Raw genomic sequence first — 13,495 nt, forward strand, 5'->3', positions numbered from 1 at the left:
CTCATGCAAGATTTAGATGATTTCAAGTGGCCAATTGGCAGATCATCATATTAATAAGTCTTATACATAACACAAACACACACACTCACTCTGTCATGCAAATTCATAGTAAAAGATCTTAGCATTAGCTGAGCTTTTCTCTTTTTACTTGTGTTACCTCTTATGCTGTACCACATATAGCCACCAGAGGCTACCTGCTGTTCGCAAGCCAACTGTGAGCGTCCAGCTGACCTGTCAGGACAGGGACCTGTCAACCCCCTTCACAGCTGTCCGCAGCTCTAAGGGGATTTCATGCGTAGTGAGAATCCAAAGTTTCTTCTGGGAATGAATCACATCCACATGTAATACAGCTGAGCTTTCATGTCATAATGTTCAGGAGTGCACAGGGCATGTGACTACCTGTGATGTATAGCAGGGCGTACATCCAGCCCTGCAGCACATCAAACCTAATATCCATTTGCCTCTCGGTCTGATGAGAAAAATCCCCCATCCCGTTGTGGATAAACAGCCCCTGGCACTCTTTCCCTATGCTCTCTGTTAGTCCAAAAAGAGGATTGCTTTGATTACCAAGGGGGATAATAGAACACTCATCAATAATGAAAAATGCAGTTAATGACTTCCCCACTTGTGTCAGATCTCCCATCCCAAACCCCTGCCTGCACGGTGCACTCCCCTCACCTCACCCACACGCTACTACATAGAGGAACAGGACAAATATGGAAATGGGAAGTCATTATTAAAACATGGCGGTGTTAACCTTCTGTGAAGTTCTTGCCTGGTGCTTTGTTGTTGGTATCATAAGCTCCATCGGGCCTCGGTCTCCAGAGGCCACAGCCATTGATAGTTCCCCCCTGGCTTTTCTTTGCTACAGCTACGATGGCCAAACTTTGCTTTGCTGAAATATTCATACTTGTTTGCATCCTGAATGTGTGCGCAAACACCGACACTAGTGTAATTGCTTGTATAATTGCAAGACAAATGATAGGTTAGTTATGAGCACTAAATTTGAGTGGCTCAGCTGTTGATGGAGGAGGAGGACAGAATGTTCTCATGAAACACATAAATATCGTTTCAGGATTAACATTAATGCTAATTGTTATTTCACAGCTAATTTAGATTTAATGGCAAAGGAGAGGAACGTATGAGCAGTTCATCTTTCACTCCTGATCTTTAATTATGTTTTATTACTCTGTAAAGCAATTTGAATTGCCCAAATGTTATACAAATGAAGCTGCCTCGCCAGAGCAACTTAATCATGCAGTGCTTTTGGTTAAAAAAAACAAAACATAGTGCCACACAGTCTGTACTTTTTCAAGTTACCAGTCAGACGTGTCGTCCACCACCTGTCAGAGCCGTTTAAGAGATTTTAGAAGCCATGAACAGTGAGTGTCTGAATCCATTGTTACTCATCGTGTCAATACTGGTGTGAAAAAGTGTCTGTCAAAACAATACGTCTCCATTTCAGTCTGCCTGTTTATGCAGCGTCTGTAATGACACTATTCACTGATCACAGAAAGTACCTTTAGTAATCACATGTTGTATTAAGTCATGCTCTTATTTCCCTAAATTCATATTTAACATGCTGGGAAATGTTCTCATTTAAGTAATGAAAACCGGCCCGGATTGAGGTTGACGAATGTTTTCTTTTCACATTTTCTGTTCGGGTGGCTTCATTGGGCAGTCAATTAGAAATACACCAATGTGTGGCCCATCTATCTTCTATAGTGACAGGCAGAGGCAGCTGCTATCCATATAATTACTTCCTAAAAAGATTAGTATGTTGACTGTGATCATGTCCACAAGTCAATGGGGTGGAAAGGCACCCAGAGGAGCATGTGAGCACGGTGGGATCAATCAGACTGGTGCACTTTGTAACACAGTCTGGTTTTAACTCAAACATAATGATCATCTGCAAATAAAAAATAATCTGTCGTGTTTATTTGTTCCCCTATTAGCCAAAGCAAGCTGCAGTTAGTGCCTAATTGAAATTCCCAAATATGTTCAGGGATGGACTGGATTCAACGAACTTATGTCCTCGTGACGTTGCATAGACGTTTTTGGATGATGAGTGTGCGTGCGTGTTTGATGGTGATGGTGATGGTGGTGGCGGGGGGGCACGCTCTCAGCAGCATCATGACCATCAATGAGTTGGCTACGTAGCCTTTAATACAACGTGATATAAGCCCCGAGACCCCACCTACGCCTCAGTTGCTGATTGGCGTTACGCAGGTATCCAGCTATTATTTATTACACCAAAGCTTGGACGCCTCATTTATTCAGACCGGATCTCACTGCAGGATCTATTCGGTGCAGCTTTACTCACCGGGGCACGCGCAGCTGATTCTTTTACCAAAGTATCTGCTTGAAAGAAAACAGGTAAAGAAAAAATACTTTACATGCTTAAAGTTAAATGTAAACATATTCAATCTGTTTCTTTTTCCTGTTATAAAGTCGTGGGTTTGCGGTTCACAGTGACTTTTTGCAGAGGAAACACCAGCAGACAGCGTTACATTTTTGTCGTGTATACAATAAAATCACAACAATAATTTACTTCTTAAATCAGAAATCTGTTTCATGAGTTATATATTTGTCAACAGCGCGCTGCGCGCTTTTACGCACCCATTACGCAGCGGGTTTAGAGCGACAAGTACAGTGTGCTCCTTAATGAAAAGGCGATACTCTGCAATGTTTGTAAGGAAACTATTTAACTATATATGACTGTGTTTATTTTTCGCACAGGTCGCGATAAGAAAATGAGGAGAAGTTTGCTGCTGGTGTCTCTCTTCCTCGTCTTGAAACTTCGATACTGTCAGTCCAGATGCGAGGAGCCGGGAACGCGCAGATCAACCTCAGATGTAGGTATCCTGACGCGTAACGACGAAAGTGATTTTCATATCAATAAACTTTTAACAACAGCTGTGTTTTTTTGTCCCTCTCGTAGTTGCAGCAGACTACAGGTTTGGACAACCTCAAGCGGAATATTCTGAAGAGGTATAGCGATTTGGATTACGACAGCTTTGTGGGTCTGATGGGCAGAAGAAGTGCCGGTGAGGAAGATTCTGATTACGTTAGTTCGTTTATAGCAGGAATAATATCAGTTTTAATTTATACAATAATACATTTTCAAGATCTACGTCAAAGATTTTCTCATTTACTTATCTTTATTTTCATAAATTGTCCTGTTACTTCAATTTTACCAACCTGTTTTTCTTTCCTTTTTTTCTTTGATCTTATTTTCTGCAGATGAAAATGCTCTACCGCCACAACAAAAGAGTAAGTACTTTTTATTTAGTAATGATTGCCTTGTTTAGATTCTTTTAAATCTTCATTAAACAATGTATTAAATGGTTGTCTTTCTTCTCCTCAGGGGAAATGCACGACATCTTTGTTGGTCTGATGGGCAGGAGAAACTCAGAGCCTGGTGAGTGTGGAAATTCATGAGATTAAAATATCTTAAATTGCCATGTCGGAGTGTGTGGGGATTCAGACTAAGATGCTAACCATACAGACAATACCGTGTATCTTGGTGGGACTATATTTTAATCTCTGCCCTCACAGATAATGGTCCCTGGAGGAGAGAGTATCCAGAGAGGAGAAACATCTTTCTCAACAAGTGCAGGCTGAGGTGAGTGCCTCTTATTTTTCACATCACACCGTCTCCAATAGTTGGTAAAAATTAAGTTAGCACTTGACCTGGCTGGTGTAAAACTATTCGACATGGGAGGTTCTGAAGATTTCTGCTGAAGTGAAGTCTCAAATCACTTCTTCTGTTTCCTTTCATTTCTAAAAAAAAAAAACATCTTCGGTCTGCCTTTTTGTGTGTGTGTTATCTAATAAATTCATGTGTAGAAATAAAAGTAACATCTATGCATTATGTGTTTTGCAGGTTTCTCCAGGGGCTGTAGGTATTCATACTGGAGCAACCTTCTCATCTGACAAAGGATCACAAAGAAAACAAACAATGACGTAAATATCTGATGGAAACCACTTTAAAGACATGATTCACACTGTAAACCTGCCAGCCGGCTCATGAAAGCATCATAATCTACACAGATTGTATTTGTTTTATCTGATGAAAGAAAAAAAATGATTAGAAGTGATACATGCTGTTTCTTTATCATGTAATTCATTTTCTTCAAGTTCAAAATAAACATAATTTTTATACATAATTTATTCATTTCAGCTCATTTTCCTGCAGCTGTCCATGAATATTCTCTGAGCTCAGCCCCAGTGCAGACAGTAATGTTCACTCACACCTGCTACAGTGTTTACTGCTGGGATTTAAAAAATGACTTGACAAGAGGGATTCAGTGGAGAATACTGTGTTCATCAGAAGTTAGTGTTTTTTAACAGAAGCACAAGGGGGTTTCAAATGCACTCTCACTAGAGCTGCTTGTGTCATTTCAAAAGGTAAAAAAAATATGTTCTCGCAACACATCTGTTGCGTCTCGTACCTGAAACAAACATCACGTCCCTGCTGGCTGTGGATTTAGAGTCAGTGTCGACTATTTAATAGGACTTGAAGGAAATTAACAAAAACAATCTTTTAAAAAAATTATTTCGAAGTCATCTAGAAAAATAAAAGTTAAACATATTTAAAACCAGAAAAAGGACAGAGGCTGAACTGTGACAAAAAGCCATTTTGACCAGGAGTAGAAGACATATTGTATCTCAATGGGACCTTATAAATAAAGGATTAACAAATGGGTTTCTGCTCTCTGTTCAAGAAAACAATAATGGCAAAATAAAAAAGGAATTAAAAAAAAATCAGACCTCTGCTATTGTATTATTGGCTCAGATCAGGAACTTGTAAAATACATAAAATAATATTCTTCTTCCTGCATCACTTCAATCTGTGACTGCATAATGTCATTAATTTCTGCTTATGTCAAACATAATCAAGTCAAACCAAATGTGTTTCTTCGTTAAGCCGTACAAATTATGTGGAATATACTGTGATCAATGAAGCCCTGACAGGAAAACCCTCATGACTCAATCACACACAGTCTACCCCAGCTGAAACACAATCAGCCTTGTGTAACTGAAGTCCTGTTCTCAGTAATAAGGCGAGATTTGGGATTGTCCTTCTCCTCTTTCTCTGACTTTGTCTCTGCTTTAGTTTGGTTTCCTCTAACAGAGAGGGCTGGTGTCTGATTCCTTCCATCAGTCACCTCCTGAACTCCTTTAAGTCGTGCCGTCGCGGCCGTCTGTGAGTGCGGGCGTAGGCTCTGATAGTGCCCAAAGGAGGGCCGGTAGCGCGGCCTGTACCCTTGTGCTCTCAGGTGGTAGGTAAAGTACTCCAGAGTGTACATCAGCTCCGGTTCTACATAATGGAAAGATACGGCCAGGTCAGAGCAGCACTGCGGACCCTGAGGAGGAAGAATAACACACACAGCACATTAGCACATTGGATGACACACACACATAAAAAGATACAAGTTGGAGAAAGAGATTAAAACACATATTACAATGACATGAAAAAATGGCAGCCTTTATTATCCACCACACTGAAATCTGATTTTGCAACCAAATGACGCTAATCTTACAAGCTGTTCACTCCTAATAATCTCTTAATACAGACATACAACGCAAGGGGGGATTGTAGTGGGAACATTTTGTATGCAAATGTGATTACAAGCAAATAAAGTCTCAATTTTACGAAGTACTAACTAATTTGTTCAAAGGACATTTATTCTACAAATCCAAATGAAACAAACAAAATCAATATTTTCTATGTCTGTTCCCTTTCCTGTTTGTGACATTCAGCTCCAGGCCTGCATAAATATGTCTGCAAAAAGCCTATGTAACTCCTGAACTTGCCTCGGGATCTATAGAGTTCAAGTAAACAGGTAGGCACTGAGATTTATGAGAAGCGTTACTCCTACAGAAGTAAATACTGCATTTTTGGGGGGACTATTTTCAGCTGCGGATGAATACGGCTGTTGCGCAAAAAAGGGTATATTCGACAGCGTTTGATTTTGTGTCAAGATTAAGTCTACATTTTTATCTTGATGGAAGCTGAAACCCGGCTTAGCTCAAATGTATTTGGAAAACGGAGATCAAGAAAATACTTGTAAGTGGGAACAAGTCTTAGTTGGCTTTGCTCCTTTGTTTTTAATCACTACAGAAGGTAATAGAACATCACCTGCCTTTTCAGTTCTTATCAATCGGCACATGCTGACAGTTCTGTAACCACCAATTTCACTCCCTAATATTGAGGAACATTTCTTTTGTTGTTTCCCTTGCAAACACAAGAGGACAAAGCAGCTCAGAGCGCTGACAGACAGGGTGTGACGGGATCAGTAATAGACCTGTCTCATTTTAATTGCAAAGTACAATGAATTAGTTGCATCATCGGCCACAAATTGACCAATTTTCCCTTTGTTGACAGGACATTGTCTCTGCTGCAATCATCTACTTTAAAATGAACTCATTTCTTTTTTAATTCACTTGTTTTATGCAGGGGTCATGTGCTGGATATAAAAGTGCCCGATAATCACATTTCATTTATTAAGTAATTATCCCCAGGATGAGCTATAGCTACGCCTACATTTTCTTTAGTTCAACCCATAGAAGAATAACATTATGTTGCACTACTCCCTTTCAGTTACAAAACAGATCTGTTCTGTACATTTCAAAACAAAAGAATAAATCTATCACTTGAGGAGCAGATGTAAACTAATGATATAAAAGGATTCAGCTAATAGATTTACCCCCTTTAATAGCATGTCTTTCCACCTGATGTGTCCCTTTCTAATAAGGCTAATCCTCTCCATCCGTCTGTCTCATCAGAGAGCTAACGGTAAAGTGATTGTGCCATTTTAGGCACCTTTTTTTGGCATTTAGCATCTATTAAGTGTAGAGTTAGGCAAGAAACATGGGGGGAAACTACAAAGGCCCCCAGCATGCATCAAGTTGAGGATGTTGCCATTATATGGTGTGCATCTTAACCACTAGTCCACTGGTTTGCGTGGCTTTTTAGGCGTTTTAAGCAGTTTTGATGAACATTTGTTTGCTTTAACTATTTTTCTAACCAATAGTAAAACACAAGTAAAGAGACTTGCCTCAACAATCGGGTAGTAACAGTAGCTCCAGTACCAGAAGCTCTTGGAGAACTTGCCAGTTAGATGGTGCTCTGGCACAAACGGGTGAAAAGTTTCTCGATGTAAAGTATCTCTGGAATCCCCCGCCACGACGTTCATCTTCTCCAAACACTGCCCCAGCGCCAGGTCCTCCACGGGGGTGGTGTGAGTGCAAACTTTAGTACGAAAACCTTCCACGAACCTCTTGAGGGCCTCTTTGCTGAGCACATACCCCGCCCCTCCGCTCATGTAGCCTTGCTTGGTGTAGGGCTTGAAGCGCTTGCCGAAGTAGATGGGCTCCTCAGGGGTGTGGTTGGATAGGATCCAGCGCAGGTTGTCCACCACTACATAGGTGTCATCGTCTGCCTTTAGGAACCAGTCTGCTTCATTGGCGTGGTGCTCGTACACGTAATGGAAGGCTCGAATGGTCTTCCAGTAGAGCTGGTCACGGCCCTCTTTAGTGCCCAGGCCCACTGTGGGGAAGTCTGGGTCATCCACTGAGCTCATGAACACTACCACGTTGCAGTGGCGACTCCAGGTGGCCTTGACATGACGGGCCCTGCTCTCGAGGTTATACGGCCCTGTCATCACCCAACAGAGGACGCGTACCTTCTTGTACAACAGGTCTGCAACGCGGCTGTCTTCATCTAGAGGGACACAACAAACAGCACAACATAGTTAACTCCACATTCTTATTTTACAATTTCCTTAGCAGCCTGTAGCGCGTAATTGGATTATTGTTGCCTTTGGGATGTCTACAAAAGATTTAAAAGACATGCATGATAGCTCAATAAATGTGCAAGTCTTCCCCTGTGCAGAGGATTGTGGAAATAATAGCCAAAAAACAGCATGCTAGCTTGCATACAGCAAAATGCAACCAATGGTTAAAGGACTTCCTGCCTTTTCTTGCTTGCTACATTTGACATACATGGATCGAGATGTACTAATTCATTTCTTGGCTTACTAAATCGTATAGAAGTGAAGGTATATATAAATGCGAACTAATATGGAATATGGAGACAAAGAATTCAAAATAATTGCAGAGACTGTTCTCTATTTGGCACCCCACACACACTTAATAATTGTCTCAGCAGAAGACCAACGTGGCAGAGTGTAAAGCACCTGTGTGGTGAGGGTGGAGCAGGTTGAAGAGAGCACCTCCTTCCTTCCTCCAGCTGGTTGGTGTCGCCCCCACTGTGCTGGCTTTTTCCTGAGCCTCTGACAGCACGGGGTAGCTCCTCTCAAACCACACCTGGTGCAGGAAGAAGTAGAAGCTGCAGGCTCCCACCAGGAAGCCCAGGGAGAAGCCCCATCTGGAGCTGCAGCTCTTCATGGTGACACCGTCTCCAGCGCTGTGATGTCCCCGTTACAGCATGTCTACATGGGGACACATGAGGAAGGATTTGATGGGCTGACAAACCTAAAATGTGTGTATAATATCCCTCAGTTTGAGCGGGGATGGTAGGGAGTTGCACATGAAGGTTTTAAAAGATGAATGTTGTTTATGCACATTCAATATTTTGCAAATCGTAGTGTGAGAAAGGCAATAAACTGAGATGGTGTTTACATTGCAAGATCTGTTTGCATTCAAAATGAAAAGACGCACCTCAGTGCAGTGCGTTTGCTTTAAATCTTATTGGATGCACTTTTCAGACCCAGACCTAATCTCCTTTTAGGCATACCCCCCCTGGAGTCTATTATTTTGCTTTCAAATACTCTTAAGTTTGTTTCTGCAATGAATGTGGACAGGAAAATATAACATTAACATCCGTCTCTCTAAGCAGGAGATCAAAGTGTATGGACTACAAGAAAGTGTGCTCCAGTTATTCCTCCCACTTATCACTGTCTGTAGAGAAAGCCAGGCTCTGCGTGATGACATCACCACACATGCCTCCTTTTGTTGAGCATTAAACCGGACTCATTTTAAAACGTACATCTAAACTAAGCTGTAATATAACACATATTGTGCAATATATTCTTGCATGGTGGCTTTGGAAAGGTCCTCTGTGCACTGAGCTCTCGACATCGTGTCAGTGTGTCTCTGCCAAAAGAGTTCTCGTGTTGCCTCACAAATAAGGTTAAAGACCCCAAATCTGACACAGATGTTGACGATTAACATGACGAGAGTTGTTTTAGCCTAAATGTACCCTTCATTCTTGATTTTTTTCCCCTCCATTGTCCTGACGCTAAATAAAATTAGACGACAATTCAGTTCCCCTAATCGAGGCATTGCATCCATTTATACAAAAAACACATGACTAGGATTGCTGTGACAGCGAAACAAGGCCATGTGGAACCCAGACAAAGCTATACTTGTGCTAATATGGTAACATTGTACATTTCCGCCATGGTGTAATCACCCCCAGTCTGCGAACATGTTTTATTTACACCCGTGAGTGTGTGTGTGTGTGTGTGTGTGTGTGTGTTCTTTACCTTTGCTGTGGGGTCTGTCATTTACAAGCACGATATGCTCGCGACTCCTTAAGCAGCGAAATATTCCCTGTTTCTGAAAAAAGCACACGTCTGCGACACCTGTCAGTCACATCGTCACGCGCTGGTCACATTCATCCGACGTGCTGTTTTTGATTGAGGCCGCCCCCATTTTCAGTCGCAATTTTAGGTGCTTAGTAAGAGGAAAGCCACTGCACAAGATTTACATTCTTCAGCATGAGAGGCTTAGCTGTGAAAATGCGGCATCTCATTGGCTGGCTGTCGATGACGTGTAGAGGAAGAAGCAGACTTTCAAGTCCTGAAGAGCATGTACGGAAATTAACCAAAAGTTGTTTTTTTCTTTTACCTTATTTATCTATTATTGTCTAATTGTGTCACTTAAAGCTGCTGGGAAAGAAAACAAAAGAAAGATGGGTAAAATGTTGTATTATCAAACTAGTCCACTAGATGTCACCCTAACAAAGGTCACAAATGTAACATCTTAACATCCTCTCGGAATAAGTAATCAACCGTGCAAGTAAGTAAGTAAATATTCTGAATTACTGTACTTCAGTAAAAAGTCTGAGACACTTACCCAATTCATGCAGCTTTTTGCTTCAATCCCACTTACTTTCAAAGGGAAATTTGTACTTTACACTACATTTTACTGTAATAGTTACAAACTAACATGGTTTTACATACAAAGCATATTGTCGTGTTAGCTGTCTTGCAGTTAGCCCGTCTGGGTGTGCGTGGGTGAAAACCACTTCACACAACAAGCAATCTTCCGTTTCTGCACTCAACTTCGGCAGGTAAGTAGCCTACTGAATATACAACCATTTACAGAAGGAGATAACGGGTCTGTGGGCTCAGAACACCAAGCTAGCATTGTCCACGCGATGAGCTGTGAGCACCAATTATCTGTTTTCAGACTACTCTCGTGGAATCTCGCAATATCTCATTAACTTTACACTCCTTCATTAACCAATCATCATGCAGCAACAAGCAACACATTTGTAAGGGAACAGGGGGGAAACAAACTGAGCTAGTATGAACTGCCTTATACTATGATCCCCTTATGAAACATATGATCCCCTTAAGTGTTATAAATCAAAGGTCTTACATACCCTCACAAATTCACCTGCTGATTTGACCCAATCCTGTTGGAGTTATGCAAAGCTGGATGGGATTTACTTGTAAATAATGCGTATTATAATGAATGAACAAATACATATAACGATGGTGCCTGAGCTCCAGAAAAAAAAAATCTTACTTGACATGTTAATAACTATGAGACACTGAAACTACAGAATTAAAAAAAAACCTCGAAGGGACTATTTTCAAAGCATAATCGTGCTTTTAATGGGTTACATCTAATGAGTCGATAAGTAATGATTGAAATTTTACTCTCATGTTGATCTATATTTTGGTGAGGGGTAAATCACCCTCTGTCAATGTTTTGTCACAGAATGTATTTATTAACAATACTTGTACCAGGAAACAGACCCATTACATGTACACTATCCAATCAATGCAATAAGAAAATGAAAGTCAGGATAACACAATGAGAGAAATCCAAAATATACTTACATAAGCGTGAACAATTCACATAAATCAATACAACACAAACAGGTCAATATAGTGATGTAGGAAGGATAATACCAGGATTGTTACCATTAGCATACAACCCCATAGTTAAGTCCCGCTTAAGCTAAAATGAAAATACAATGATCACACTTGATTTAGAAGTTACATAGTACACTCAAATATTGACTATAATAACTCCTAAAACCTTAACACAATTAAACATCATTAGTGTCCCTTAAAATCCCCCTTAAAAGTACATTCATGAGGCCCCAATACAAATAAAGATATCAAAAAAAGAATCAGACTTTTAATGTAACCCATGAAATATAACCAATGATTTGTGCATTTACAGTATATTATAGGAGGAAAGTTTTCTTTCTGCTCATGGAAAATTAGTTTGCCTAATCACCACAACGTTAGAAGCCTATGTAACACATCCATTAACAGCAGAGACACATGCACATAAAAGCATCAGTGGGCTTTTCTTATTATCACAACCACAAATGTAAGACAGAGGACACCAAAGGCTCCAATAATCCCATTTGGTCACTTATTGGATCAAATTACCATCAGCTGCAGCTCACTCTAGAACTGCTATTGTTTCCAAAGTTTGCAGTATTGAATTATGCATTTACACTAAATCGATAATCACCATAATAAATGCATATCTAGCTTTGAAACAGAGCTGGATAGTGTCTTACTTTATCGAAGGTTCCCTCAGACTACACTTTTACTTCACATTTATCTGGTTATTTTCTAACATTAAGAGAAGCATAGAATCAAGAACGTGTATGTCTTATTGTCTTATGTATCTCAGCATTATTTAAATGTTAATGATTAACCTGTGATGAAGTCAACTTTGCATGCGGGCCTCTCTGATTACAGCCTCTTAATTGTACCCAGGAGGATAAAGGTCACTTCACCTGCACCGTGGAGGAGGAGGAGGAGAAAGGCTGAAAGTAGTGATGTGTCCCTTTCTAATAAGGCTAATCCACTCCATCCATCTGTCTCATCAGAGAGCTAACGGTAAAGTGATTGTGCCATTTTAGGCACCTTTTTTTGGCATTTAGCATCTATTAAGTGTAGAGTTAGGCAAGAAACATGGGGGGAAACTACAAAGGCCCCCAGCATGCATCAAACTGAGGATGTTGCCATTATATGGTGTGCATCTTAACCACTAGTCCACTGGTTTGCGTGGCTTTTTAGGCGTTTTAAGCAGTTTTGATGAACATTTGTTTGCTTTAACTATTTTTCTAACCAATAGTAAAACACAAGTAAAGAGACTTGCCTCAACAATCGGGTAGTAACAGTAGCTCCAGTACCAGAAGCTCTTGGAGAACTTGCCGGTTAGATGGTGCTCTGGCACAAACGGGTGAAAAGTTTCTCGATGTAAAGTATCTCTGGAATCCCCCGCCACAACGTTCATCTTCTCCAAACACTGCCCCAGCGCCAGGTCCTCCACGGGGGTGGTGTGAGTGCAAACTTTAGTACGAAAACCCCACACACTGTGATGAAGTCAACTTTGCATGCGGGCCTCTCTGATTACAGCCTCTTAATTGTACCCAGGAAGATAAAGGTCACTTCACCTGCACCGTGGAGGAGGAGGAGGAGAAAGGCTGAAAGTAGAATTCTAACACCATACAGTATGTAGCAATGACAGGATAACCTGAAAGACACATAAATATACACATGGCTGAACCATCCCAAAAGAAAATAAGGACTGAATTTGGAATGCCAAAAAAATTTGTACAAAACTGTAAATTAACCCCCCAAAAAATGCAGTTTAGGCTTATAAAATAGTACCTTAGTAAGTGAAAGTCTATGACCTCAAGTAAACCAACATCTCAAGAGGAGAATAGAGTCTGTTTACATGCTTCCTCAGAGGCAATGTGCTTCCACCAGGTCAACAAGGTCTCTCTGTAATGGCATTAACTTCTCTTTGCTTTGGAACAAAGTGCCATTCTCCAGGTCTGTTTGCTTTCAGAGCAGAAATATAAATGCACCTTTTTTTCCCCTTCCGCCTTCTCTAAAAGAGGCGGGTTTTAGAGAACATGTAAGAAGTTCAAGAAATGTCTGAAATAAGTCAGGGGCTGACAGAATCAACATCCATTCTGACAAGTCTCTGACAAGTTATGTAAATCAACCTACATGGGAAGCACAGTGTGTGTATGCAAAAGCAAAGTAGACACAAACAACAGTCAGAGAGCAACCTGCTGCAAAACCTGTTGTGAACACTGCAGTGTATAAATGGAAAACAACAATGAGCAGGTTAAAATATTTCCTTTAAATAAGGAGTCAAAAGGTCAAGCTTAAGCTTAAGACAATGTGTTTGCACACCAAACTAGCAGTTGACAGTTTACAACCTGTGGACCAAAGTCTATATGCTTAATAACTAT

The 13,495-nt window shown here is 40.7% G+C and overlaps 2 protein-coding genes across 2 annotated transcripts; one reads left to right on the top strand and one right to left on the bottom strand.

Annotated features, from left to right (window-relative positions):
• The first annotated feature begins 2,289 nt into the window (after positions 1 to 2,289).
• tac3a (tachykinin precursor 3a) lies at positions 2,290 to 4,211 on the top strand. The gene is made up of 7 exons (XM_069659998.1): positions 2,290 to 2,376; positions 2,740 to 2,855; positions 2,942 to 3,047; positions 3,244 to 3,273; positions 3,368 to 3,421; positions 3,559 to 3,625; positions 3,887 to 4,211. The coding sequence occupies exons 2-7, from the start codon at positions 2,754 to 2,756 to the stop codon at positions 3,903 to 3,905; spliced, it is 378 nt and encodes a 125-aa protein (XP_069516099.1). The 5' UTR covers positions 2,290 to 2,376; positions 2,740 to 2,753; the 3' UTR covers positions 3,906 to 4,211.
• Positions 3,974 to 9,680, bottom strand: c1galt1la (core 1 synthase, glycoprotein-N-acetylgalactosamine 3-beta-galactosyltransferase 1, like a). Its single transcript, XM_069659997.1, has 4 exons — positions 9,516 to 9,680; positions 8,205 to 8,459; positions 7,065 to 7,729; positions 3,974 to 5,369 (listed from the first exon to the last, which is right to left on the bottom strand). The coding sequence occupies exons 2-4, from the start codon at positions 8,413 to 8,415 to the stop codon at positions 5,028 to 5,030; spliced, it is 1,218 nt and encodes a 405-aa protein (XP_069516098.1). The 5' UTR covers positions 8,416 to 8,459; positions 9,516 to 9,680; the 3' UTR covers positions 3,974 to 5,027.
• Between the last annotated feature and the right edge of the window lie 3,815 nt (positions 9,681 to 13,495).

Source organism: Semicossyphus pulcher, unplaced genomic scaffold (assembly GCF_022749685.1).
Source record: "Semicossyphus pulcher isolate SPU_LCO1_2020_fin unplaced genomic scaffold, fSemPul1.0.p SCAF_13, whole genome shotgun sequence".
NCBI classification, from domain to species: domain Eukaryota; kingdom Metazoa; phylum Chordata; class Actinopteri; order Labriformes; family Labridae; genus Semicossyphus; species Semicossyphus pulcher.

Bases quoted from the DNA above. Each gene is read 5' to 3' on its own strand.
- c1galt1la (XM_069659997.1), bottom strand. From the start codon at position 8,415: ATGAAGAGCTGCAGCTCCAGATGGGGCTTCTCCCTGGGCTTCCTGGTG. The intron at 7,730-8,204 runs GTGCTTTACACT...GTGTCCCTCTAG, and splicing joins GCTCCACCCTCACCACACAG to ATGAAGACAGCCGCGTTGCA. The intron at 5,370-7,064 runs GCAAGTCTCTTT...CTTCCTCCTCAG, and splicing joins GTTACTACCCGATTGTTGAG to GGTCCGCAGTGCTGCTCTGA.
- tac3a (XM_069659998.1), top strand. From the start codon at position 2,754: ATGAGGAGAAGTTTGCTGCTGGTGTCTCTCTTCCTCGTCTTGAAACTT. The intron at 3,048-3,243 runs GTGAGGAAGATT...TATTTTCTGCAG, and splicing joins GATGGGCAGAAGAAGTGCCG to ATGAAAATGCTCTACCGCCA. The intron at 3,274-3,367 runs GTAAGTACTTTT...TCTTCTCCTCAG, and splicing joins TCTACCGCCACAACAAAAGA to GGGAAATGCACGACATCTTT.